At 32.6% G+C, this 27,197-nt stretch overlaps 2 protein-coding genes across 3 annotated transcripts in view; one reads left to right on the forward strand and one right to left on the reverse strand.

The window, feature by feature from the left end:
- The window catches only part of LOC123213450 (ras-related protein RABA2a-like), a 32,589-nt gene extending 11,783 nt beyond the window's left edge, over positions 1 to 20,806 (forward strand). Inside the window, exons 1-2 of one of the 2 annotated variants that reach the window (XM_044632885.1) lie at positions 18,362 to 18,660; positions 20,036 to 20,806. In XM_044632885.1, coding sequence (XP_044488820.1) covers positions 18,496 to 18,660; positions 20,036 to 20,518 — 648 coding nt within the window. In that variant the 5' untranslated portion in view covers positions 18,362 to 18,495 and the 3' untranslated portion in view covers positions 20,519 to 20,806. Of the gene's footprint in view, positions 1 to 18,361; positions 18,661 to 20,035 lie in introns of those variants that run through there. The other variant, XM_044632886.1, reaches the window with a different exon arrangement.
- A 521-nt stretch (positions 20,807 to 21,327) lies between these two features.
- On the reverse strand, positions 21,328 to 25,516 carry LOC123213452 (ras-related protein RABD1). Its single transcript, XM_044632887.1, has 8 exons — positions 25,356 to 25,516; positions 25,195 to 25,267; positions 24,922 to 24,969; positions 24,763 to 24,810; positions 23,994 to 24,065; positions 23,441 to 23,596; positions 21,833 to 21,936; positions 21,328 to 21,542 (listed from the first exon to the last, which is right to left on the reverse strand). Exons 1-8 carry the CDS (start codon positions 25,367 to 25,369, stop codon positions 21,452 to 21,454), a joined length of 606 nt encoding a protein of 201 aa, XP_044488822.1. The 5' UTR covers positions 25,370 to 25,516; the 3' UTR covers positions 21,328 to 21,451.
- Between the last annotated feature and the right edge of the window lie 1,681 nt (positions 25,517 to 27,197).

Consider the following 27,197-nt stretch of genomic DNA (forward strand, 5'->3'; position numbering starts at 1 on the left):
GCGGTGGAGAGGAAGTTTTTCAATGATGACTCTTTTCCTCACGTCGGATTTTGAACATGAAAACAGAAGAGAGAGAGAGAGCTTTCATTGGTTTAGGAACCGACAAGAGTTGTATTCGCCTGCAAATATTCCCACAAACATAGTTGAATACCAGAGAGGTAGGACTCTTTTCATCACATCGGATTTTTAAGATGAAAACAGACGACAGAAAGAGAGCTTTCATGGGTTTAGGAGCCGACAAGAGAGCTAAAGGTATAAATGGGATGCCAACTCTTTACTTTTTAAGCCCTACTCAAATTGGCCAAAATATTTATACCCGCCCAAGGATCGTCGTATTCTTAAAGTCCTACGGTTAAATTTAAATATCTATTATTTTATTAATTTTTTTTATGAAAATTAAAAAAATTATTATTTGATTAAAAAATTTTTAAAAACTAAATTTTATTTGATTTTTTTAATTTAAAATTCAATAATTTCTTTCTATCTAAAATTTGAAAAATTATATTTTTCTTTTATAGTTTGATTTTTTTAATCACCATTTCTTGTGATCACTCCATTCCAATAGTCTATTAGGCTTCTCACCATTTCTCTTCTCAGTGGTTTTTTTCAATAAAAATCACCTAAAATCTAGTTAAAATAGTTAGACGGTGTCATATAGATTTATATGATATTATTTAACCATTTCAAATAATGCATCAATAGTAAATCTTGGTTGGATCATTGAACCAACCAAACCCATCTAGGAGTTATAACAATGCATAAGAAATAGCATATAATGATAAATTAATAAAAATACTTAAAACAACACCATGTTCATTCATGTCTGCCACACCGTTTCAACTGAAGTTTTAACCGTAAGGTTTCTCTAATTTCAAATCAATATATAGTGGATTCAATTATGGAATCAGGAATAGCCATAAGGTTTCTTTTTTCGGCTTGTGAAACCAATGAAAGCTCCCTCTCTCTCTTCTGTTTTCGTGTTCAAAATCCGATGTGAGGAAAAGAGTCCTAGATCAAGGTAGTAGCACGGTAAGGGATCAGTCCCTTCTTCTCAGTGTTTGCAGTGAAATGATTTTGGCTCCGGAAACCAAAGAAAATTCTTTACCTCTTTGGGATTCAATTATGTTTGTGGGAATATTTGCAGGTCTGTGATAATATATGCCTCCAATAACATGTAAGCGTTCCTTCTGTTTCTCTTACACTTATGTTCCATTTAAGCCACCCCATCTCTCTCTTACACCTCAACCCTACCTTTCACAAGCAAACACACACACATTCCAACTGTTTCCTCACCATACCAAGCTCCCTCAAATCCTTTAACCTTATTTTCTGTTTATCTTGCACTTCTATTACCTTTATCAGTCTCTCTTGTGACGCCACCTCGACGGTGACCCCTTACCAGTCAAACAGGAATCCAAACTTGTGTGGATGATTATTGCCTTACGCTTTGGTCTTGTTTTTGCTGATCACGAAGAAATTATAAAATACTTTGAATGTTCTAAGCTGATGTTCACACCGTAGATTGGACCCATTTGCGCTGTCTTCTCTAGTTCGGCCACCAATGCAGCACCACCACTCTTGTCCTCAAACTCCGACGTGCTTCTTGTTATATTACATAACCGTTTGGTTCGGTAATTTAAAAATTATTTTTTATTATTTATATTATTTTATTTAATTTATTAATAATAAAACATTATGATAATTTTTTATTAATAATAATAATATGACAAATAATATAAGTGATAATCTGATTATCATAATCACTATAAGTATTAAAATATTACTAAGATAATATTGATTTTATTATAATTATATTATTATTTATTAATTTTTTAAGATAAAAATAAATTTATTTTTAATTAATATAACAAATAATATAAAAAATATTTAAAAATAATTATATCCAAGACCATTTAAGAAAAATAATTTACCAGTATTTTTTTATTATATTTAACCAAACACAATAATTATTTATATTTATTCATTTTTATCAATTTTTATCAAATATAGTAATCATTTATATCTTATAATTTTCTAAATAATCTATTTTCAATGTAATCTTTATATTTTGATAATAAAACATTACCCAAATTAAACGTCTCTATAGAAAGTGTACTTTGAAGTTTGTAGGGGCTTTTATACTTTGAAGTTATATTATTTTTAGTTTTTTTAATATTTTAAGAGTTTTATTTTAATTTAAGGAGTAAAAGGTTTTTAGGATTATTTATTTAGAAAAACTTAATTTTAAATTAGAAATTTATTAATATTATTTCTTATACATTGAATTGTTGTTATACTTTTGTGTTTGTTGAACGATATCAATCTTAAATATCCTTGTAAACGATATCACAACTTCATCAACACTTGTTCTACATCAAGTTTGATTCTAGTTCTAGGTTATAAAACTTTTAAGTTTTGATGTTAAATTTTAATTTTTTAATGTTTTTTATTTTAATATTTAACACAAAATAATGTTATACATACCCATTTTTTTATATATAAATGTATACACACATTATGTGTCATCATGTGATTGGGTGTTAATTTATCTTTAATTTAAAATTATTTAATCACTTAATAATACATATCAAATATATATTTATTTATGTATATAAAATTATGAACTTGTATGGTATAAAAAAGTTTTTTATATATTTGATCTATATTGGTACAGAAATATATAACTATACAAGAGGCTAAATCTGGTAAGAATCCTAGAGAATAAAAAATAATTGACAGCTTTAATTGACAACTATTCATGAGCTATTTTAGGAAACTAAAATACAAACAAATCACACTAATTCAGCCTAATTAACCTGTGAATCTTGCAACACTCCACCTCAAGCTGGCTTGAAGATGTTTTCCATAGCTAGCTTGCTAACTAGAAGTTCAAACTGTCCCTTGTGTAGCCCTTTGGTGAGTATGTCTACTATTTGATTTGTAGTTGGTACATAGGAGAGACAAATTAACCCACTTTCAATCTTCTCTTTGATGAAGTGTTTGTCAACCTCAATGTGTTTCGTTCTGTCGTGTAAAACCGGGTTGTGAGTGATTGAAATGGCTGCCTTGTTATCACAATATACTTTCATAGGATAAGACACTGAGGTCTTCAAGTCTTCAAACAATCTTTTCAACCAAATTCCCTCGCTAATCCCATGAGCAAGAGACCTGAACTCAGCCTCAGCACTACTTCGAGCCACAACATTTTGTTTTTTACTCCGCCATGTAACAAGATTTCCTCCAATAAAGGTGCAGTAGCCTAAAGTAGAACGTCTGTCAATAGTACAACAGGCCCAATTTGCATCAGTGTAGACTTCTATTTGTAGGTTGTTATTCTTCCGAAACAAAAGGCCCTTTCCAGGAGTTCCTTTTAGGTATCTTAGTATTCTATAGGCTGCATTAAAATATTCTTGTCCAGGTGAGTGCATATATTAGCTAACCATACTCACAGCAAAAGCAATATCAGGACGGGTATGTGACAGATAGATTAACTTCCCTACAAGTCTTTGAAATTTTTCCTTATCAGTCACATCTTCAGCTTTAGCTGGATCAAGTTTCAAATTAGCGTCAAATGGAGTATCTGTAGTTTTACAACCTAGGAGGCTTGTTTCACTGATAAGATCAAGGATATATTTCCTTTGGTTTACAAAGATACCCTTTCTTGATCTGGCGAACTCCATACCAAGGAAATATTTTAATAATCCCAGATCTTTAATCTCAAAATCTCGTGCCAACTTCTTCTTTAAGTCTGCTAATTCTTCATAATCATCACCTGTCAAAATTATATCATCCACATAGACGATTAAGATAGAGATTTTACCTTTCTCCGATCGCTTATAAAACATTGTGTGGTCAGCCTGGCTTTGATGATAACCATGACTTTTCACGGCTTTTCCAAAACGTTCAAACCAAGCTCTCGGAGACTGTTTAAGGCCATATAGGGATTTTTTAAGTCTGCAGACTTTATCTTGTCCCATCATCTCAAATCCTGAAGGTAGGCTCATAAACACCTTTTCTTCTAAATCCCATTCAAGAACGCATTCTTGACATCTAACTGGTGTAATGGCCAATCATAATTAGCAGCTAAAGACAATAATACCCGTATGGAATTGATTTTTGCAACAGGAGCGAAGGTTTCCTGATAATCAATTCCGTATGTTTGAGTAAACCCTTTAGCAACTAATCTCGCCTTGTATCTCTCAATACTTCCATCTGCCTTACATTTCACTGTAAACGCCTATTTACACCCGACGGTTTTTTTATGTTTGGGTAAATCAACAAAACTTCCCACGTTCCATTTTTCTTCAGAACATTAATCTCTTCCATTACTGCTGATTTCCAGTTAGGATCATCGAGTGCTTCTTGTATGTTTCTTGGGATAAATAAGTTAGATATTTTAGATATAAAGGCATTATGTTTCTTTGAGAGTTTAGCATACGAAAGATATTGGGATGTAGGATGAGAGGTACGTTTAGCTTTCCTAATAGCTATAGGAATATCTAGATTACTAGACTCAGTATTAGGTACTGGATAAGGAATAAAATCATCATTTGGGTCATTAGGGACATGAGTATGAATAAAAGGAATGTTACCTGGAGTAGTTTCAGGCTCTGTTCTCGGAGCAGCTGATCGAACTGGTGTTAAAGGAACCATGACCCTTTTTTTATGACCTTTCTTCCTTGAATGAGTTAGGAGCTCTTTACCATGTTCTATGAGAACTATGGGTAGTATTTCTCCCTCTGTTGAGGATTCAGAAATGTTTGGCAAAACAGATTTAGGATCACTTGTTTCCTTAGTATTATTAATTTCCTCTTTATTTAAAAATTTATTTTTAGATGTGGGACTAGGTATAAAACCGGTAATAGGTGTAATAAGATCAGTAGAATCAATGATTTTTGGTAAAGGAATAGCAGAAATATCCCAAAAATTTCCTTCTTCTCCTATCTTCCCCTGAAGAGAAATTTTTTGAAAGAAAGGTTGACTTTCAAGAAACGTAACACCCATAGAAACAACTATTTTTTTAGTTTGTGGATTAAAACACTTGTATCCTTTTTTGTTTGGAGCATAACCAATAAAAATACATTTTTTTTTCCTCGGATCAAGTTTAGATCTTCCTTTACTATTTATGTGGACATATGTTGTGCACCCAAATATTTTAATAGGAAGATTTGAAGGTATTCGTGATTCAGGAAAAAAATTTTTTAAACAATCAAGCGGAGTAATATAGTTCAAAACACAAGTAGGCATTCTATTAATAAGATGGGAGAAGGACTATTTCCTACCCAACTTTTGGTGCGTTCTCAAAATGCCACCCATGCCAGATGAAAATCCAGTTTTCCCACCCGTGACCAAACTGCCATCCATTTTTTCAGTTAGGGACAGGGGTAAAATCATCATTTACTATTTAAAAACATTAAAACTTTAAAATTTTACCATTTTCTCCTCCAGGTTTTAAAAAGTAATAACTAACCCATCCTCAAAGTTTGAAAAGTTTAATTTCACCCCCTAGGGTTTGCTTCCTTCTCCGGCCACCACCGACGGCCGCTGCAATTGCTCGATGGGAGATCTCTGACTACAAAGGACGACGAAGGACGACCCTTCGTCGCCCAGATCTGGACGACAAAGCGTCGCCCAGATCTGAAAGAACAGACGAAGGACGACGCTTCATCGTCCTTCGTCGTAGCGTCTGGACGACGCGACGAGCGACGAAGGACGACGAAGAGTCGTCCTTCGTCATCTGGGTGGTGCGACGAAGCCTCTTCGTCGCATGGTGGTGCGACGAAGAGATCTCTGTCTCTTCATCGCATTGTGCGACGAAGAGATCTCCGTCTCTTCGTCGCACCGTGCATCAGGAGAAGGAGATCTCCGTCTCTTCCTTCTTCAGCCACCACCATCGTCGCACCAGGAGAAGGAGGAGGCAGGTGACTACGCCGGAGACGATGTCGAGAGATGAAGTTGAAGAATGGGGGTGAAACTGCTAGTTTTGAAAGTTATGGGGGGCGGCTGTTTTTTAAAAAATTTGGAAACCCTAGGTTTGGGGGTGAAAATGTTAGTTTTCAAAGTTTAAAAACTTTAGGTAAGGTGAAATGTTAGTTTCTAAAACCTAAGGGGGGTGAAGGAAAACCCTCACATCAATTTTGGGATGAATTTTGCAGAGGGGTATTTTTGTCATTTCATCTAACAAGGGTAAAATGGACATTTTACCCTTATGCGAATAGAAACCATCCAGATTAACGGCTTATGGGTGGAAAAACTGGATTTTCATCTGCCGTGAGTGGTATTTTGAGAACGCATCAAAAGTTGGGTGGGAAATAGTCCTTCTCCCTAATAAGATAAGATGCAGTTAAGACAGTTTCTCCCCATAAATATTTAGGAACATTCATTGAAAACAAAATAGCTCGAAAAACTTCAAGAAGATGTTTATTTTTGCGCTCAGCAATACCATTTTGCTAAGGTGTATTGACACAAGTAGTTTGATGATGAATCCCTTTTTCAGTTAAAAAACTTCCAAGAATTCCTTTAAAGTATTCAGTTCCATTATCTGTGTGAAGAATCCCAATTTTGGTTTCAAAATGGTTTTCAATCATTGAGTAAAACATTTTAAATAGTTTTTCAACCTCAGATTTTTCCGACATTAGGTAAACCCAATATAAACGGGTATGATCATCAATAAATGTCACAAACCATTTTTTATTTGAGGGTCTATTAATCTTTGACGGACCCCAAATGTCACTATAGATTAAGTAAAATGGTTTTGAAGCTTGATAAGTTTTAGGATGATAAACAGTCTTATGACTCTTAGATAAAATACAATTCTCACAATATAGTTTAGAACAATCGAAACCTTTAAATAAACTAGGAAATAGTTTTTTAAGATAAGGAAAACTAGGATGCCCTAGTCTATAATGCCAAAGCATAATTTTATCTTTAACTAGAATAGAACTAATACCACTTAAGCCTTGAGCTTCTTTATTCTTGGAATCTTGATCTTCAAAATAATATAGGCCATTGATTAATTTAGCTCTGCCAATCATCTTCTCCGAGTTCAGTTCCTGGAAAACACAATATGATTCAAAGAAAGTAACATGACAGTTAGAGTCTCTGGATAATTTACTAACCGATAGTAGATTACAAGTATGTTTAGGAACATGTAAAACGTTCTTTAAGGAAATATTTTTTGAAAGATTTACCAAACCTTTGCCGGCTATAGAAGAATAAGATCCATCTGCTATACGAATTTTTCCATGGCCAGAACAAGGATAGTAAGAATGAAACAAGCTAGACAAACTCGTCATATGATCAGAGGCTCTTGAATCTATGATCCAAGGAGTAGAATAATTTAGTGAGTGACAAGATAATGCCTTAAAATCATTACCTGCTTGAGCCACTGAAGCATTAGGAGCACTAGATGAACCTGAGTTGAACTTCAGCAATTTCAGGATTTGATCAATTTGCTCTTTGTTGAAGGAGGCCGAATCTGCCTCATGTGCAGTAGGAGTCTTATTAAACCGTCCTTCATGAGAGCCCTTCCAATTTGCTGGCTTTCCATGAAGTTTCCAGCATGTCTCACGTGTATGATGTGGTTTGTCGCAATAGTCACACCAAACATGAGGCTTGTCATTGGATTTCTTGTTAGTATTTCGGCTAGCATTCACCCCAGCCGCAAGAGCAGAGTTTTCAATAGGACTGCCAAGGTTTTTCTTGCCGAGCATAACAAGACGACGACTCTCCTCACGGCGGACTTCAGAGAACACTTCAACGATAGATGGAAGCGGTTGTCTACTGATGATCCTGTCTCTAACTTCATCAAACTCCATATTAAGTCCAATAAGAAACTTAAAAATACGATTATCCTCCAACATTTTTTTATAATGGTTACAATCATGAGTATATTTCCATTCATAATCATTGAAGAGGTCCAAGTCTTGCCAAAGACGTTTCAAGGAATTAAAATACCTAGTGACAATATCCTCACCTTGGCGGATTTCTTCCAACTTCAAAGTCAACTCATATACCTGAGATTGATTTCCCAAGTCTGAGTACATTTGGTTGACATTGTCCCAAAGCTCCTTCGTCGTATGATAGCATATATAGTTGGAGCTTATGTCTTCCTTCATCGAATTCACCAACCATGTCATCACCATCGAGTTCTCCGCGTCCCACGTAGCATAGCTAGAATCATCACATGCAGGTTCCTTCTTTTCTCCAGTCAAATATCCCATCTTGCCCCTACCACGGATATACATGCACACGGATTGAGACCAACGCAAAAAATTCTCTCCATTTAGTTTAATCGTGGTAATTTGAATAGAGTGGGATTCCGAGGTGGGAACTTGAGTGGTAGTCGTGGATGTAGGTAGGTCTGTAGTGTTGGTTGTCTTTGAAATCTCAGACATGATGATGAAAAAGATTAGAGAGGAAGGAGATAGGCTGATACAAATGAAGGCTAGGAATTCAGGAAATAGAGTTCCTGCTCTGATACCATATGAACTTGTATGGTATAAAAAGGTTTTTTATATATTTGGTCTATATTGGTACACATAATTTTATTACATAATAGTATATAAACTGTCAAGTTAAATAAAACTAGGTTTTTTGGTTTAAATGATTTTTCCGATTAATCAGTTGTTATCAAATTTGATCAACTTTTCAGTTAGTCAACAATTAAATAAAAATTGGAGAAGTACCTTAGTTTCCTAATTCTAAAAGCATATATAAATATATATTTGTGTGCATGAACGAGAGAGAGAGAACAATGAACTAAATACCAACCTCGAATGCAGAGCCACCTTTTACTTCTTATACCTCACAACCACTTCCTTTCATTTTCAGAACAGCCCCAAATTATCAAAAGTCTTTAGTGGGTTACAAAGCATAATGCGCTTTCTGTTACATTTTATGCATTTCAATCATGCAATTCACTGTTCATAATGAGTACTCAAAGCCGAAGAAACCGCAATCGCTAAGTTCTCCGACACTGATAATAACATTTGAAGCATCTGGGCTCATATATAATTACTCAAATTTTTAAGCATTTGGCCTCTAAACTAGTAATCGTATAAAATTTTGGATTAAAATTTTAAACATATATAGAAAAAAATATATGAATGAGGAAATAAGATAAAAAAGTACAGTTTAAATATAGAGAGAAAGAGGTGTATAAACAAGAAAAAGCGAGCGTTTGATAATTTTTTTAAACATATGTTGGAGAAATTAGATAATCGAAAATTATTATGATTTAGAGATTTTTTTCCGTGAAAAATTCGCCTAAGGCTGGACTTTCTTGTATAGCGGTGATTTTGGATACGGTTTATGGCCGTATTGCATGTATAGAGGGTTTGTGACGTCGGCTGGAGTTGACGGAGAGGGAAATTGTAGCAACCTAGTGTGGAGGTGAGTCTACAGCAGGTGAGCTGTGGCTTAGCCGCAGCCGTTGATCTCAGCATGGATGCTTGCAGGCTTTTCTCTCAACGGCTGAGGAAAGAGCTATGCCAAGAGCATAATTTCCTCGGGTGATTAGGTTATTTCTACGTTGTCGTATTTGTTTTTTCGTTACCACTGCTACTAACTAGGGATTGGACAGACATGCTTTGCTTTTAGTAGTGTGGCTTGTACTTTTGTTTTCAGACAAAAATATATGTGTGTATGTATATGTATATGTATATGTGTGTGTGTATGCATATATATGTGTATGTATATGTATTTGTTTTCAGTCTATTATTTCAGACTATTACAAGTTCTTTTGTGGCCATTTCTCATGTAGTTTACTTACAGCCAGAGCCAAAAGGCGATATACAAAGAGTCTCTCTCCATCTCTCTTCAACCTCAAATCCTCACCACACCCGGCTCCCTCAAATCCTTTAAACTTATCTCCTGTTTATCTTGCACTTCCATTACATTTATTTCGAGGGCCTCAGTCTTTCTTGCCCCATACCCATCTTCTGTTTGTCTTTTCCTGAGAAAAAAAACAGATCAGAATTTAGGGTTTTAATCCGAAAACAAGCTAAGAAAACAAACGGCTGGGGATACAATACGGTCAAGGATCGATCATGAGGTAAGTTCTCTGCAAATAATATACCCTATATCTTCAGTGTTTGTAGATATAACTCCTAATTTATAGCATATACCCCACTGCGAATATTTTCCTAATCCTATAATACAAAAATCACATAGAAACAAACTCTGAAAGAATACTACTCCAAAACAATCGTTAGATTTTTAAGAATTCTTATTAAAACTAAGATTTTTGGCTAGAACTCTTTTTTCTTTGAAAAAAAAAAATTAATAGAAAAGAGTTAATATATCAAACTATTTAATATTTTTCTTACCCACCTAATTTTTTTTTATTATTAATATTATCATGATTGATTGGTTAAATTATAAAAGATTATGATATCATTAATGTGATATGAGATATAATATAAGGATACTCTTATTATTATATTCATTTTATATATTTAAAAATTACTAAAATGATTTAATTTTACTACCGTTTTACTTTTTACTTATTAAATTTTAGTACAAAACTACTTTATTTTTTATTAAAATAATAAATAACTCAACCAACAATATACTTAATTAATTTTATTATTTAACCACATAAAAAAAATTGATACATTATAATATTAAAAAGTATTTTACAAAAAATATATAAAATATTACCAAGTAAAGCAGCTAGATTCATTCTTTCTTTTCTCGATAATCGTAATGTGGCTTTGACTCATAGGTAGAATGTCACGGAAAGCAATATAAAAATAATTATTTCTAAAATAATTAAAAAATATTTGTTCTAAAATTATATATGTTAACAATGAAGATAAAAGAATACTTTAATTAATATTTATTAACATAAAAAATGTAAATTCTAATAATTTATCAACTATTTACAAATATTAAGAGAGTTTTTGTTATTTCAAAAACTTATAACAATAATCCCCTTTGAATAAGATCACATAAAAAATCTCCTAAATTCTACCGTCGTTACGTTTTTTTATGATAGAGAGGTAAAATGAGACATATTCGTTAACTCATCATGTTATAAATTTATAATATATTGGCTCAAGGGCCAAGAAGAAGGACTATTATCACCACAAATTGGAGATTTATATGAAAAAAAAGAATACACTGACAAGATTATCGCTTGGTAATTTTAATTAAAATGAGGGGGAAAAAAGTTTCTCTAAAAGATAATCTTACTCTTATAAATTTCAGTTGATTATATCAGGAAAAGCGATGCTATTGGCCTCCACCTCTTATCTTAGTTGACTCTAATTATTAATTTTCTTTTAATTACAATTTTATCATTCATTAAAATTAGTAAATAAGACGCAAAAGTATTTTATACACAATCCATAGAAATAATCTTTTGCTTTAAAATTTTTATTTCCTTTTCTACTTCATAAACCCTAATTATCTTTTGATATAAGTTTGATCAATAACATATATGCATTACATTGTCTGGGTTTATTTTATCATATTATATTGTTTCTAACTTTCAGTTGATCTACAAATTCACAGAATTTATAATTTGTCATTCTTTTTTTTTTTTTTTTTATAAACATATGTTATCTGAATGTGCAGTACTACTTTTATACTTGATTAATATGATCAATTAATAATAAAAAGATCTTTTATATATATATATATATATATATATATATATATATATATATATATATATATATATATATATGTATGTATGTATGTATGTATCAGCAAAGATAAAAAAATATATAACAAAAATAATAAAAAATATAAATGTAAGAGTTACAAACAGGTGGAGTTTATTCAGACATTTATATACATATATAAAAGTCCTAATAAAATAAATTTAGCGATGGGTTTATTGAGATAATTATGAAGGACAAATATCTTCAAACTTTGTGGGTCACTAATATGATGTTTATGCAGTGCCTTAACGCAATCCAATAGTGCCTTCAAATTTCTCATTCCAACGCTTGTTGCTGTTGTGCAAGTGTGTTTCCAAGGCAAAACTACATCTCCTTTGGAAACAAATCCGGTGAGTTTTTACATATTTCTTCTGACAACAATCAGTTTCGCGTTAATGGAAATGATGAGCAACTCTGAACACCTTGAGGTTGTTTGTTTCATCTCTGGATCTCTTTCCACGGTTTCGTTGGTATGTATGATTGTCGGAGGTTCGTTTGGGAACACCATTTTGATTGCAGGGTCTCTTTTATCCCTTTTTGTTGCCTACAAACATACCAATTTAACAGTTACAGAAATCTATAATTGGATTCTCCAGAAGATCAAGAATACATGTAGTTGGGTTTACAAGAAGATCAGTGATGGGCTAAGCAGGATTACCAGTTTTTGGAGCAATCCGCCGCCACTGCCAATTTAAGGTTTTAGCCGTGTATTATTTTTTATCTGTTTTGTTTAATATTTATGTATAGAATTTCTGGATTTGCTTTTTAGATTGTCCTTATCTATAGAATTTCTGGCAATGGTAGTGTTAGGTATATAATTTTTGTATATAACTATCTATGCGTGTGAATTATTATATGATTAAATAATTAAAAATTAAAAATTTATAAATAAAATAACACCTAGTGTAAAATTTCTCATCTACTACTTTTCAACACAATTTTTGAAATTTTCATTTTTACTGAAACACAGACACCCCAAATTTGAAGGCTTCTTGTTATGTGTTTCGGGCTTTCCAGAATCATATAAACAGAAATCGCATAAGAGTAGATTGATACAATATAAACCCTAGGCAAATTACTGGTCTGCAAATGTCCCAGTTTCCCTAATTCTAAAAGCATATATGTGAGAACTTGAAACAAACGAAGATAAAGTTTCGTGTTTGAAAATAGAAGGACTACCATCAATTGCAGTGCGATCTTGAAGCTTTTGCTTCTTCTTTCTCACCACTGCTTTTTCTTTCATTTTCAGATCATAAACTTTTGGAAGGAACTTCCTTAAAAGTTACTTAATCTACAAAGTCTCACATCAAAAGTCGCTTATCAATGGTTAAATATACGAAGCAAAATGTGCATTTCTTTAACATATTTAGGGTTCGAGGAAACCACAATTAATCGCTAAGTTTTCAAACACTGACTGTAATATTTGAAGCATTTGGACTACATATAATGGCTCAAATTCTTACGATTTGGCCTCTAAACTCAAGTTCTAATCATATAAAATTTTAGACTAAAATTTTTAATAAATATAGAAAAATATATGAATGAGGAAACAAGATAAAGAATGTATAATTTAAAAATAGAGGAAAAAAAGAGACGATTACGGTAGGCTTTATGGACGACGGCGGTGGAGAGGAAGTTTTTCAATGATGACTCTTTTCCTCACATCAGATTTTGAACATGAGAGAGAGAGAGAGAGAGAGAGAGAGAGAGAGAGAGAGAGAGCTTTCATTGGTTTAGGAACCCACAAGAGTTGTATTCGCCTGCAAATATTCCCACAAACATAGTTGAATACCAGAGAGGTAGGACTCTTTTCCTCACATCGGATTTTGAAGATGAAAACAGACGACAGAAAGAGAGCTTACATGAAGTCGGTGTGTCTTTGCCATGTCATTTATCTTACATGATTTGTTTATGCAGTGCCTTAACGCAATCCAATAGTGCCTTCAAATTTCTCATTCCAACGCTTGTTGCTGTTGTGCAAGTGTGTTTCCAAGGCAAAACTAAATCTCCTTTGAAAACAAATCCGGTGAGTTTTTACATATTTCTTCTGACAATAATCAGTTTCGCGTTAATGGATGTGATGAGCAACTCTGAACTCCTTGAGGTTGTTTGTTTCATCTCTGGATCTCTTTCCATAGTTTCGTTGGTATGTTTGATTGTCGGAGGTTTGTTTGGGAACATCATTTTGATTGCAGGGGCTCTTTTGTCCATTTTTGTTGCCTACAAACGTACTAATTTAACACTTAAAGAAATCGATAATTGGATTCTCCAGAAGATCAAGAATACATATAGTTGGGTTTACAAGAAGATCAGTGATAAGCAGGATTACCAGTTTTTGGAGCAGTCAGCCGCTACTGCCAATTTAAGTTTTAGATGTGAGATTTTCTTATCTGCGCCCTAAACAAGGGGTAAAATGGGAAATGAGATTTTCCCATTGGAAAATCTGGATTCACTTTTTAGATTGCCATCATCTATAGATATTCCTATAAATATAGCCAATACTAGTTCTTATGAATATTTCTGAGTTCACAACCAGTGTTGTGTAAAATTTTCAGTTTTATTTTTTCAACACAATTTTTAAGATAAATTTTCAGTTTTACTGAAACACAGAAACCCCGGGTTTGAAGGCTTCTTGTTACGTGTTTCAGCCTTTCCAGAATCATATAAACAGAAATCACACAAGAGTAGATTGATACAATAGCCAAATTGCTGGTCTGCAAATGTCCCAGTTTCCCTAATTCTAAAAGCATATATGTGAGAACTTGAAATAAACGAAGATAATAAAGTTTCGTGTTTGAATACCCTCAATTGTAGTGCCATCTTGAAGCTTTTGCTTCTTCTTTCTCACCGCTGCTTTTTCTTTCATTTTCAGATCATAAACTTAATAGAAGAAACTTCCTTGAAAGTTACTCAATCTACAAAGTCTCATATCAAAAGTCCCTCATCAATGGTTAAATATACGAAGCAGAATGTGCATTTCTTTAACATTTTTAGGGTTCGAAGAAACCAAAATCGCTAAGTTTCCAACACTGATTATAATATTTAAAGCATTTGGACTACATATAAGGACTCAAATTCTTAGGATTTGTCCTCTGAACTCAAGTTCTAATCATATGAAATTTTAGACTACAATTTTAAATATATATATATATAAAGAATATGAACGACGAAACAAGATAATAAAAAAAGTATAATTTAAAAATAAAGAAAAAGAGTTGTATAAACAAGAACAAGAGAGTGTGTTTTATAAATTTTTTAAAGATATGTTGGAGAAAATAGATTATTGAAAATTATTATGAATTTTTTAGGTCAAAATTCGCCGAAGGCTGGACTGTCAGTCATAACTTAATTATGCCCGTGTTTGACGGTGATTATAAGTAATTTTTAAGCCAACACTAATTTCATAAAGTTAAGCAGTTTTTGGTACAAAGTTGTTAATCGCATTGTTTATGGATTTGTGCCTGTTATTTGTTAGTAAGCGCAAAGGTTAGATTTGGAAGTTTGCTTAGGTGCCCCACTTTGCTGATTAAGAGCGTACGGAAATTCTCAGATTAACCTTAAAATAGTAAAAAATTCTTTTCTTTACATGCTTGTGCTTTTACTGCGTGTGCTTCATCTTTTGCAACATTTTTACTACCACATATAAAATTGAAAGGAAAAATAAGGCACTGTTGTCGGATGCTTCTTCACTAGCATCCAATTTTGCAACTTTTTTGCTCCAGTTGCTTTATGATCTAACTCCTCAGCATATCTAACTTTAGAACCTCAAGCCAACCACAAATATAATTAGTGGGTTGTGGGTTGGCTCTATATGTCTTCTTCCTCCACCATTTAAGAAGGTTAATTACATTCTTTCTTTTTCGTTTTTGTGGTTTTAATGTCGTGGGGTCTCAATATTCCTGCCGATATTAATATTTACATCGATTTAACTGTTTTATTTATCTACATATTGGCAAATTATATTTATGAGCTTGTTTACAACAAAACTGGGATGTTTCATGTGGGATTTATATATGTTTCCTGTTCAAGATTTGATGAAAGTATAAAGCGCCCAAAATATTGATTATTTTATCATAACAGCTTTTGTGCAATTCTATATTCTCTTCAATTTTCATTTTAAAATATTTACTAATTAACCAATTTTATATAATAAGTTTGAATTAAAATAACTATATAAATAGTTAAGTTATGATTTTATTTTATACAATAAAGTAAAAATAAGAATTAGATTTGAATATTTAAGAAAATAAATAAAATTAAATGGGAGAAAGAATTATAAAGAGATAAAGGATGCTAAAATCTTTTCAAGACAGAGTTTCAGATTATTTTTTATTTCACCTCCAAAAACCATTTGAGGTACGGTTTAAGTCGAGTGCAATCTAGCTCTCCTCAAAACCTAATTTTGTTAAAATCTATACCTAACAGTTTATTGTAAACTATATATTAAGTCAATTTATATGTTGACTTAACTTGTATGTAAACTAAAAAAAGCATCTGAATTCCTTTTTTTTTCGACAGAAGAAAGTATGTTAATCAAAAAAATTGGAACGAGTCTTTAGAAGGAGAGCATGAAAATAACCTAAATTCATCCTTTCGAATGGACAAAGGAAACAAACCATAAACTTGTAATAAAATTCGGTTGCCAAAGAAAACAAGTAATAAAATTCGTAAGAGAGATAAATTTGCCAAGGATAGATATATCTTCTCTCATGTAGTCTTCTAGATATTGTTTTTTTCCGGAAGTGGTAAAATCATCCCAACTCTTCGTCTATATGAAATGAGGTGACAGAATTGATGACATGAGGAACACTTTTTGTAGGCTAATTTCATCAACTCTCTCTCTCTCTAAGAATTAACACTGTTTATTGTTGAATACAACACTGTTTGAACACAACACATCCACCATGTTTGAATCTATTGTTGAATATGAGTTTATTGTTGAATACAACACTGTTTTGGTCAAAACATGAGTTTATTGTTGAATACAACACTGTTTGAATCTTAAGATTTGTGTGACAAGGGAAAATGGTAGTACCCCAATCTCGATGTTTCGGTCAATCTGACCTATTGAATTGGCAGTCTTTAACGCATCCACCATCCTCTTCTCATTCCTCACAATGTTATTAGACATGAAATTGCTTTATGTGTGGCCGCCAATATAGCTGATATCAAACCTGTGATAGCATTATAGAGTAATATGCCAACTCTTCTCATGCACTTGGCATATTAATTTAGGTCGAATAAAGTTTTGCCCTCAGTTACTGTGTTCTTATGAACTTTCTGATTTTTAAAATTCAATTGAGAAAGATCTAAATCTTTTGTTTCGGTTCCAACATTTGTGTAGAAACTCCAATACTTGGTTGACCCTATTTGACATTTCTACTGCAAAAGAAATTTGTTTTATTTGCAGCATTTGCTGTTCCCCCCAAAAGCAAATCAAAACTAAAGAGTAAATTTCTTATTAATCTCTGTTCATGTTTTTCGAGTAAAACTGTTGCCTTTGCTAAAGTTGTACTCTTATTCGGTGAATCACACCTAGACAAAATATGTACTATAACAGCGTCATATTCAAGACCTACACCATCAAAAATGAAATTGGTCTAACTCCCCTTCAGTAATTGTTTCACCACTTGATATTAAAGCATTATATACTCCTCTCATCTTTTTTACATACTCAGGAAATTGAGATTTTCTTTCCGTAGAGTTTATAGTGTTGTTTTTAACTGCATGGCTCAAACTCTTGATTATAGATGAAGTGATTTTGAAGAGTACTTCGAATTTTAGTTGGGGTTGTGCGCTTAAATATATAGCTAAAATTGACTCAAATATTGATGCAAAAACAACTCATCAACACAACCTATTGTATTCCTTCCAATCCGAATATTATTGTTTTTTTGCTTGTCGTTTAAATTTAGCTCAGAAAAATATTTGATGCCCGGTATAATCTTCCCTTTTGTTGCATGGAAAGGCACGTACAGCCTGAATAGTTGAATTCAGTTGTGAAGTGGGTTTCTAAAAGACTAACTCAATCTTACAGCCCAGATTCAAGAGTCCAGTATCGGTGGGCCGTTCACAGTGTGGCCCAATCTCCTTTAACCTCCTGACTTGATTTGTAAACTTTTTTTTTTTTTCAGCAAAAATATGAGTCGGCATTTTTAAACATATAAATAATATATTATTATGTTATATCGTAAAAAAATTTATTGATCCAAAAGAATTTTTTATGATTACTATATATATAAAAAATAATTTTTCTTAGTTATATCAAAAAATTGGAAAATGCATTTAGCCTACTCCAAAAAACTAACTCCATAGAAGATTATAAAATTATTTTTTATGTTTTAATTTCATACTATTTTTTAAACATATTTGAACTCATACATGTATTTTTTGAAATATATATATATATATATATATATATATATATATAAAAATAACTTTTAAATGAATATATTTCTCATTTCATGGTAATAAAAGGGCATAATTCACTCTTTTAAAACGTTTTAAAATTTATAATATATGTGACGATGTTATTAATTTAATTAATTTATTTATTTATTCAGAAATCAATCCAGCGGTGAGTAATCAGGCAGCTTTAAAAATTTAAAAGAAAAAGATTCACATTTCCCATTATATTCCTAAAATGAGCCGAATCTCGCAAAAATATTAGGGTTATAACCGTCTTTTTACTCACTCCCATGTCTTCGAACTCTTCTCTTCTCCTCCACTGAAAAAACAAAAACAGTATTTTCTGCGGTTTTCTGATTTCATTTCTCCAACAACTGATTCTTCGGACGACTTGTCGTTTCTTTCTATATCTATTTACATGGCGAGGAGACCGGACGAGGAATACGATTACTTGTTTAAAGTAGTTTTAATTGGCGACTCGGGAGTTGGCAAATCGAACTTACTCTCCCGATTTACTCGTAATGAGTTCTGTTTGGAATCCAAATCCACCATTGGCGTGGAATTCGCCACCCGTACTCTTCAGGTAATTATTTATGTTTCTTTTTTCTTTATTATTAATATTAATTTAATTTAATTTATTGTGATTTGTTATTTTGAGGTTTTTAGTTGTTGTAGTTATGTGTTAAGATTTGATCTAAATTAGTTTGAGTGATTTAGTTTTGATCTGTTACTAAATTTGTTCTTGATCTGTCTAAGTGTACATTTGTGTGCTTTTGTTTCATGTTTCTTGATTTGTTTGGTTGATTTGAATGTGACTGTAACGAAATCATAGCAATACTCATAGTTTCTACGTATGGTGCTGATGTGTCATACACTCATTGATCGAAATCCTAATTGATATGACAATCGTTAATTTAGATCTTGGATGGTATAATATTATTCTAATTCTTATGTTTCGTTGAGGTATTTTTTTTCATCTAGGAGTAATATTACGCTTCCAAATAGTATATCAATGTTGCATCTTACATGAAGTCGGTGCGTCATTGCCATGTCATTTTTTGGTGTACCTTCATTCTTCCAATGACTGCAAGTTATGATTTGGTATGACTGAATAAGATGATAGGACAAATGACAGATGAATGCTTCTTGAGAAGAGTAAATCTACTCTTACGTTAGTCGGTGCTTCTACGATCTAAGAGTAGGAATTTCTCATCCTGAATGAATTCTGGTTGAGTTGGGTTGAAGCAAGCTGAAACTGGATCTATTTTACAGAGAGAGAGATCTGAGATTGAGAACTCTTTTACTATATGAATTCTGCCTTATGACCTTAGGAGAAGAACCTCATTGAGAACTAGTATTTGTTTTCATTTGTTGTTTAATGACAAGATAATCTAACCTGGGGCACACAAGTTTTTCCTATATTTACATTCCAACTTGGTGGGGGTTTCACTTTAAATTATCTTTAGTAATATTGAAAAACAATTTATATGTAAAATAGGAAGCAATAGTTTTAGATATTATTACTGATCCATTCTTGTGTTAGGACAAGTGGCAATTAATTATAATGTTGGTGTTCTATCATCTCTAGGAATGCTTAAAGTAAATATTTATATCGATCATCCTATATATTCTCATAAGACAAATATGAAGCAATATGATTTGAGATATATTTGTAATATCATATTTTCAACTCCCTCTTGTAGTGTTTACAATTCGTAATGACATAGCAAACTTGAAGGAATGTGTGGATGCTGAAATTTTTGCTAGTTTGGGTTTAAGGAAAAAAAATGGAAATAAGACTCATGTATTGTCATAAGCCAGTTCAAATTAAAATATTGATTTTATCTTCAGGCTATTGAACTAAAATAATTTAAACAGCACCAAATTAATTGTGAAATGTATATTCTTTCATGAAGTAGTTGCTGTATGCTAAAGAGAATTTTGTTTCTTGTGTTCAGGTTGAGGGAAGGACTGTGAAAGCCCAGATATGGGATACGGCAGGTCAGGAGCGATACCGGGCTATAACCAGTGCATACTACAGGGGTGCCCTCGGAGCTCTTCTTGTTTACGATGTGACAAAACCAACAACATTTGAAAATGTGAGCCGATGGCTGAAGGAACTCAGGGACCATGCTGATGCGAACATTGTGATCATGATGATTGGCAACAAGACTGATCTGAAGCATCTTCGAGCTGTTGCTACAGAGGATGCCCAAGGTTATGCAGAGAAAGAAGGTCTATCATTCATTGAAACCTCTGCCCTTGAAGCAACAAATGTTGAGAAGGCATTCCAGACAATTCTCTCAGAGATATATCGAATAATCAGTAAGAAGTCACTCGCTTCAGGTGAGTCAGCACCCACCAGCATTAAAGAAGGTCAGACTATCGTAGTAGGAGCATCCGAAGCCAACACAAAGAAACCTTGTTGCTCTTCATCCTGAACCTGAAGGTGGTTTGTGATTACCTCAATTTCCGCCGATGTTGTTTTGTCTCTTCATGTTCATTTTTCATCCTCGGAAGGGTTATTGTTTCAACTTATAATATATTGATGTTAGAACTTTTTGTGTCATTGTTTGTTGTCCGGATATTTGATGATTTTGTTATGGCAGTTTGCATGAGGCATGTTATAGCTTTCTGTTGAATTCAGTGTATATTGTATTAATAGAATACAATTTGAAGGAAATTGTAGTTCGATTTGCATTTATTTTGGAATTTTAATGATTTTTAGATGAAATGGTGTTGGACTTTTGAGCTTGCGGATGTCCTGAAATAGACTTTTTCCAAGTGTGGGAAGAGATCTATTGTGGAAATTAAAATGGCTGTGTATATTTCTACCTTATTCTTGCAGAAAGTGGTTTATGAGCTAGTGGATTGAAAATTGAACTAAAAAAGAATATGCTGAATATCCAAATTAACTCGTGTTTAAACTTGTTTTAGATTAGATTCCCGGGTAAGTTTTGATTTTATTGAGGAATCAAACTAAGACCGGCCAGTTCCACAAAAATTGGAACCAAAATCTACCCAAGATAGGTCAGTTTTACATAGGAATCAAAACTGAAAATCAGAGTACCGCTAATGCATACCTGTGTACGAAGTTAGTTATTGTAATAAGTAAAAGATTCATTTGACTTTCTTTTAAGTCATGTTCCAATTATAGAAGAATCCTTCTAGTTAGTCAAGTCTTTCTGTATTTAAACCAAATGTAATGCATCTACTTCTAATAAACACTTTTAGCACTGGTAAGAACTAATTAAAGAGAAAGCACTAAAAGCAGGCAATATTTTACATTTTTAAGAGATTCATGTAATAACACAGACAACCAAGTTAAACAGTCTCACAGTCTTCTAACATAGTTTAGCATTACAAGATTAATTCTAACCACAGCAATTGCCCTTTTGCTGGATTGGCTGCCCTTTCATCTGCACAGTCCCGGTAGACTTGGTCCCAGTTGGCTGGTTTCCCATTCTGCAAAAGAAATATGAATGATCAATGTTAAGAGAAACAGCAAATATGTTAAATTAGGGGCAAAAAATCCACATCTCTACAGCAAAGAATCATGTTTTGGTAAATGTTAAGTAATGTTTCACATCAAACAGCCTCTTTCAGTGATAAATAACTATATTAGGTCCAACTTTAGCTAGTGGAAAATCACCATGATAATGACATGTAACCAATATATAAAAACAATTTATAAGCACTTGCAAATTGGAAAATATCACAGCATCTGAGAGGAAAAAGTTATCGATTGGGTTTACTTTTTCTTGATTTCACCAGCCATGGTTAAGAAAGCCTGCTCCACATTGATTGAATCCTTAGCACTTGTCTCAAGGAAAGGAATCCCAAGCTCATCTGCAAATGCCTGCATTTCATTTGAACAGATGCCGATACAATCAAGTTAGATAAATCAATCCAGAATGTCCTATGTATTACTGATACTTGTCTGGCAATTTGTGCATCTGACACTAGATGGCACTGCAACAGCCTATGGCACCATCTTAATCATTAAGAACTCATGGTAAAGTTCATACCTTTCAAAGCCTCATCAGAAAATCTGATGCTAAAACCAACCAAACTACTCTCTCCGAGTCATTTACATGGGTTATCTTTTTAGTTGTGCATGGAGTTTTATCAAAATAACTTGAAACTCTAAATAAAACCCCATACCCCCAACCACACACAGACAGAGACAGAGAGGCATTCCTAAGTGTGAAGCACTTTGATAGTTTCAGGCACTTCTAGTAGTCTCCCTTTCATGCTCTAAGTGTATGACTCCTATTAGCTGAATAACCTGATATCGCCACCTCATTTGAGTTAAAATTCTTCTGCATGAACCCTTATGTTTGTTCTTGTGCACCTTAGGTTCTATCACATACACTCGCAAAGACAAGGCAGATAGGGCCATTGAGCACATTCTACCTAGTCAAGCGCTACCTCTAAGCTCAGTTCCTATGGAAACCTACGTTGAGCCTTCTTCAACTCTTGGTTCCTCTAACTCTGAACCTAGTATTAATGATCATGACATTTCTATTGACGTTAGAAAAGGTGTCAGAGCTTGCACTAAATATCTTATTTCTAACTTTGTTTCATATGATTCTGTGTCTCAATTCCACAGGGTTGGCAGGAAGCTATAAATGATTCCAAGTGGACAGAAGCCATGATTGAGGAGATGAAAGCCTTGACAAAAAATGAAACATGGAAACGTGTTGATCTTCCATATTATACTAATCCAGTTCATGAACAAATGTCATTATTGGATCTTTTTAACTCCAATTAATTTACTTATACCACAGATTTACCTTCTAAATAACAGTTTAAATTGGATCCTGTGACATGACTGATCTGAAACAATGATGTAACCACAACCCTAAAATAAATCAGCAAATAAATTGGAGAAAAAGCAAAATTACTTCTTTTGAGCATTTGAAGGAAATATGTTTCAAACTGTTTAATATGATTTCTTATCCCAAAAAAATTAATCCATATGATCGTTTGTTATGAATCCATCAACTCAAATTCATTGGAAATTTTTCAATAATGGTAGAAAAGGCATGGGACATGTTAAGTGAAGTGTCAAACTTGTGTTTTAGCAAGTACTGTTCCCACCAAGCATGCGCCTATTAAAAGGTTAATTAGAACATGAATAAATTGATATTAAACAAGCTTGTTGAGTTCAAAAAAGAAACATACATTGAATAGTTATTAGAACAAGTTCTTTTTTAAGTGGAAAAATATCCAAAGAGCCATACAAACTACCAAAAGATATGTGAGTTCCATGTGTACAGCAACTCATTATACAACCACAACAGAGAAAACTTCAAAATCAGTATTTAAAAAGTTCATGAGACAGAAGTAATAAACTATACCTTAGCTGTTTGAGTGTCCACAACCTTGTTCTCAACTAAATCACATTTATTCCCAACTAGAAGCTTGCATACACTGTCATTTGCATATCTATCGATTTCATTCAACCACTGCTTAACGTTATTGAAGCTTTCCATCTCAGTGACATCATAGACAATCTGTTGCAAACCCATTACATTTAAGAACTCTCAGATGCTTGCAATAAAATTAGGAAAACAAAAAATCATTCATGTTCTTTTTTAAAAACTACAGAAAGATGGAAATAACCAATAAGTAATACAATTAGTATTACATGCATTATTCAAGATGGAGATATATATTGGAGGATCTAAGTGGTTATATTTTATCAATGCCATGTTGTAGAAGGATTTATAGCAATGAAACGCTAGACAAAGGATGAAAAGTCAGTTACTATAAATACATTCAATACACCACGAGTTGCTAATATGCCATGTGTAACTGTATATGTAACCAAGAGTATGTGCAAGCACCAACAGATCATGAGAAATGTATCACTTCCTGTTAAGGAAAAGAAAACTAGGAAAAGTTTCTCACAATGATCCCGTGGGCTCCTCGATAATAACTGCTTGTGATAGTACGGAACCGTTCCTGTCCAGCAGTATCCCACTGCAAACATGAGCAACAGTAAGTGTCAGGCATTACATTGGAGAACTGTCATAGATACTTAATTTAGGTTACAAGATGAAGCAGATGTCTTGCCCCACCGGTTTTGCCAGCATATCATCGAGAGAAAATAAGAGGATCCTGAGAATAAAGAACATTTGGAGGATAGGTACTTTATTACTTATTCATGAGCATCGATATTTCTTACTTCTTCACAATGTGAAACCAACAAGCAAGTTACAATACTATTATTTTCCTAGACATGTTATTACTGAAGGAAAGAGCTCACCGAACCACAACCGTACCATCACATTCCTACATATATTCCCATAAAAGGAGCCCAAAACTTAGCTCAGATGTGAAATTGGCTAAAACAAGCACAGGCTACAAGATATCAGTATGCAAAACTAAACCGCCAAAGCACTTTTAAAATGGTAATCACTATGCAGAATTGTTATCACCATTCACAGCATGTGACCACTCCACTGGGTAACATGAACAAAATTCAACAAAATTAGGACACTTTCACACTTTTCACATCCTCTTTACCTATTTAAACTAAAGTCAGACTAAACAACAATCTCAAGCAAACCACCTCTCCCCCCCCCCCCCCCCCCCCCCCCCCCCCCCCCCCCCAAAAAAAAAAAAAAAAACTCTAAAACGTAGATTACTAAATACAATAAAGGGAATTTCTACTCACAATCTGCAGCTTGATTGTCTTCCCGTCCAGCTCCACAGTTCTAATTTTCTGAAAAATAAATTAAAAAATAACTAAGTCCACTAGTCATTTGCTTCCAGAAATATACATATATATACACATACGCATAGCAAGTACATAGAAAGGGCGTGAGAAACTTACAAAATCAACTCCAATGGTACTGATGTAGCTATCAACATAAGAGTCATCCTGGAAAATACGTAAAGAAAAAAATAACAAAAAACTGAACTTTAAAACTTAAACATTAACAAAAATAAAACTTTTTTTTTGCAAGACCCATTATTAATCCTCAGTTATCATCCTCATTATCATGTCAAAAACTCAAATTTCACCAGCCAAAAAAATTACAAAAGCAACAAATTAATACAGCTAAACATAAAAAATAAAAGAAAGTCAAATAAAACGTCCACTAACAGCGAATCGGAGGAGCAGACAGGACTTTCCGACAGAGGAGTCTCCGATGAGTAGAAGCTTGAACAGGTAGTCGCTACAAAAATTCAAACCACATTAAAAATAATGTAAAAGTGCAATAAACAAGGAGTAAAATGAAGAGAGAAGATGAGACATTCACATACTACTCGTTGCTCATGGTGATGGAGAAATTTTCTGAAAAATATCGAAGGAAAGATTGTTTCGGTTTTAAGAGGAAAGGAAAGTTTCTGAAGTTGAAACTTAAGAAATGTGAGAAATGTGAATGTGAATTTTTATTTATTTATTACCTGTCAATCATGGCTATCTCCACCACTGCACTACCTCTACCCAATGAATTCTTCTCAGCATGATTTTTTTTGCCAACTGGCCCATTCCCACCCAAGGTTTTGTAAAACAGAATTACCACCCTTAAAGTCTGAAAAGTCCAATTTTTCCCTTGCCATCCAATTTTGTTACTCAATTATGTTAGGTGAAAGGTTAAAAAGTTTGTTCCAACACAAACTAAAACATTGACATAATTATCTTTTTTCAATTTCTTATTTTTATATTGGTATCTTTTATTCTTCTCTTGTATATTTATTTTTTAATAAATGTCAATCCAACTATTTCGTTTTCTTCTCCTACTTGTTTCTTTTTTATGAGTATCAATTTCTCTTTTCCTCTTTTTTCTTATACTTATTTATTCTTAATCCAAGTAAATTAAAATCTAAAGTTATTGAGAGATTTTTTTAGAAAATTGAAAAATTAAAGAGTGATGATAAAGATAACAGAAAAAGAAAAAATGACTAAAAGAGAATGATAGTATCGTAACTATTATTAAAGAAAATGACAAAAGGAAAAAAAGAATAGTCTCTAGTAATACAGTTAATAAAGATGAAAAGAGTTAAGTAATGTGTTTTGTTGTCATATTATATATTGATACTAAATAAGAGTGTCGATTAGTTTATAAGTCCAAAATCTTTAAACATATTATAGATGAAAGACATATTCATTAATTAAAATACAAATATCTTAAATCTAAAAAGTGAATAGCATTAGCATAAAACCCAAAGGCTTGAGAGTGTTTTATTTGGGATAGAAAATGTTTTATTTGGGATTAAACTTGACTGAATTTATGTGATTTGTTGTTGAGACTTGAGAGTGCACAAATACTTTCTCTGGTTGCATGTATGGGGGACATTTTTGGCATTTGAAAACATGGGGGGGTGCTGTTATTTCCCATTTCATACTGTACCAATTTGGTTGGTGGGTCATTGTACTGAAGATGTGGTGCAATGTAAAGTAGTCTTCAAAGGTGATTGAAGACTTTTGGAATGAGGAGGGGCAATTGAATTGTGGGTCATGATTAGGGTATACCTTAAAATTTTTTTCTTTTATTATTTTATAGAACCTTCTATCACATAAGTGACCCTCCCAAGTTACTTTGAGGTTCATTGATACTTAGCATTTTATATTCATATCACAAGTTAATTTGATTGATGATTCTTTTATCTTACAAGGCACTCATATTTCTTTACATATATCTAATTAGAATAATAATATTATATATATTTATTTTAAATATATAAATTGGTATATACTTATATATATTATCATATAATAAAAATTATATATATCTATTTTAGGTACATAAATATATACACACTTATATACATCGTTATATAATTTGATAATTTTAAATTAAAATAAAATAATAATTAATTATGTGATAATACGTATGAGTGTGTATATATTTGTGTACCTAAAATGAGTATGTATAATATTATTAAATTATGGGTATGAAATATAATTATAAGAATAATTGATGTTATAATAATAATACTTATAATTTTGGTACAACTTATTATTATTATTTAATAGTGATTGTTATTAGTTATCTTATAATGTTCAATATCACTGATGTGTCTAATGCTTTATGGCTTTTTTCACACAACTTATTTGATTCAAGAAAAAAGCAGTATTCTTGCCAACATAATAAAATAGAA

Source organism: Mangifera indica, chromosome 4 (assembly GCF_011075055.1).
Source record: "Mangifera indica cultivar Alphonso chromosome 4, CATAS_Mindica_2.1, whole genome shotgun sequence".
Taxonomy (NCBI): domain Eukaryota; kingdom Viridiplantae; phylum Streptophyta; class Magnoliopsida; order Sapindales; family Anacardiaceae; genus Mangifera; species Mangifera indica.

Bases quoted from the DNA above. Each gene is read 5' to 3' on its own strand.
- LOC123213452 (XM_044632887.1), bottom strand. The intron at 24,811-24,921 runs GTAAGTTTCTCA...TTTATTTTTCAG, and splicing joins GTACCATTGGAGTTGATTTT to AAAATTAGAACTGTGGAGCT. The intron at 24,066-24,762 runs GTGAGTAGAAAT...TCATGTTTGCAG, and splicing joins AGACAATCAAGCTGCAGATT to TGGGATACTGCTGGACAGGA.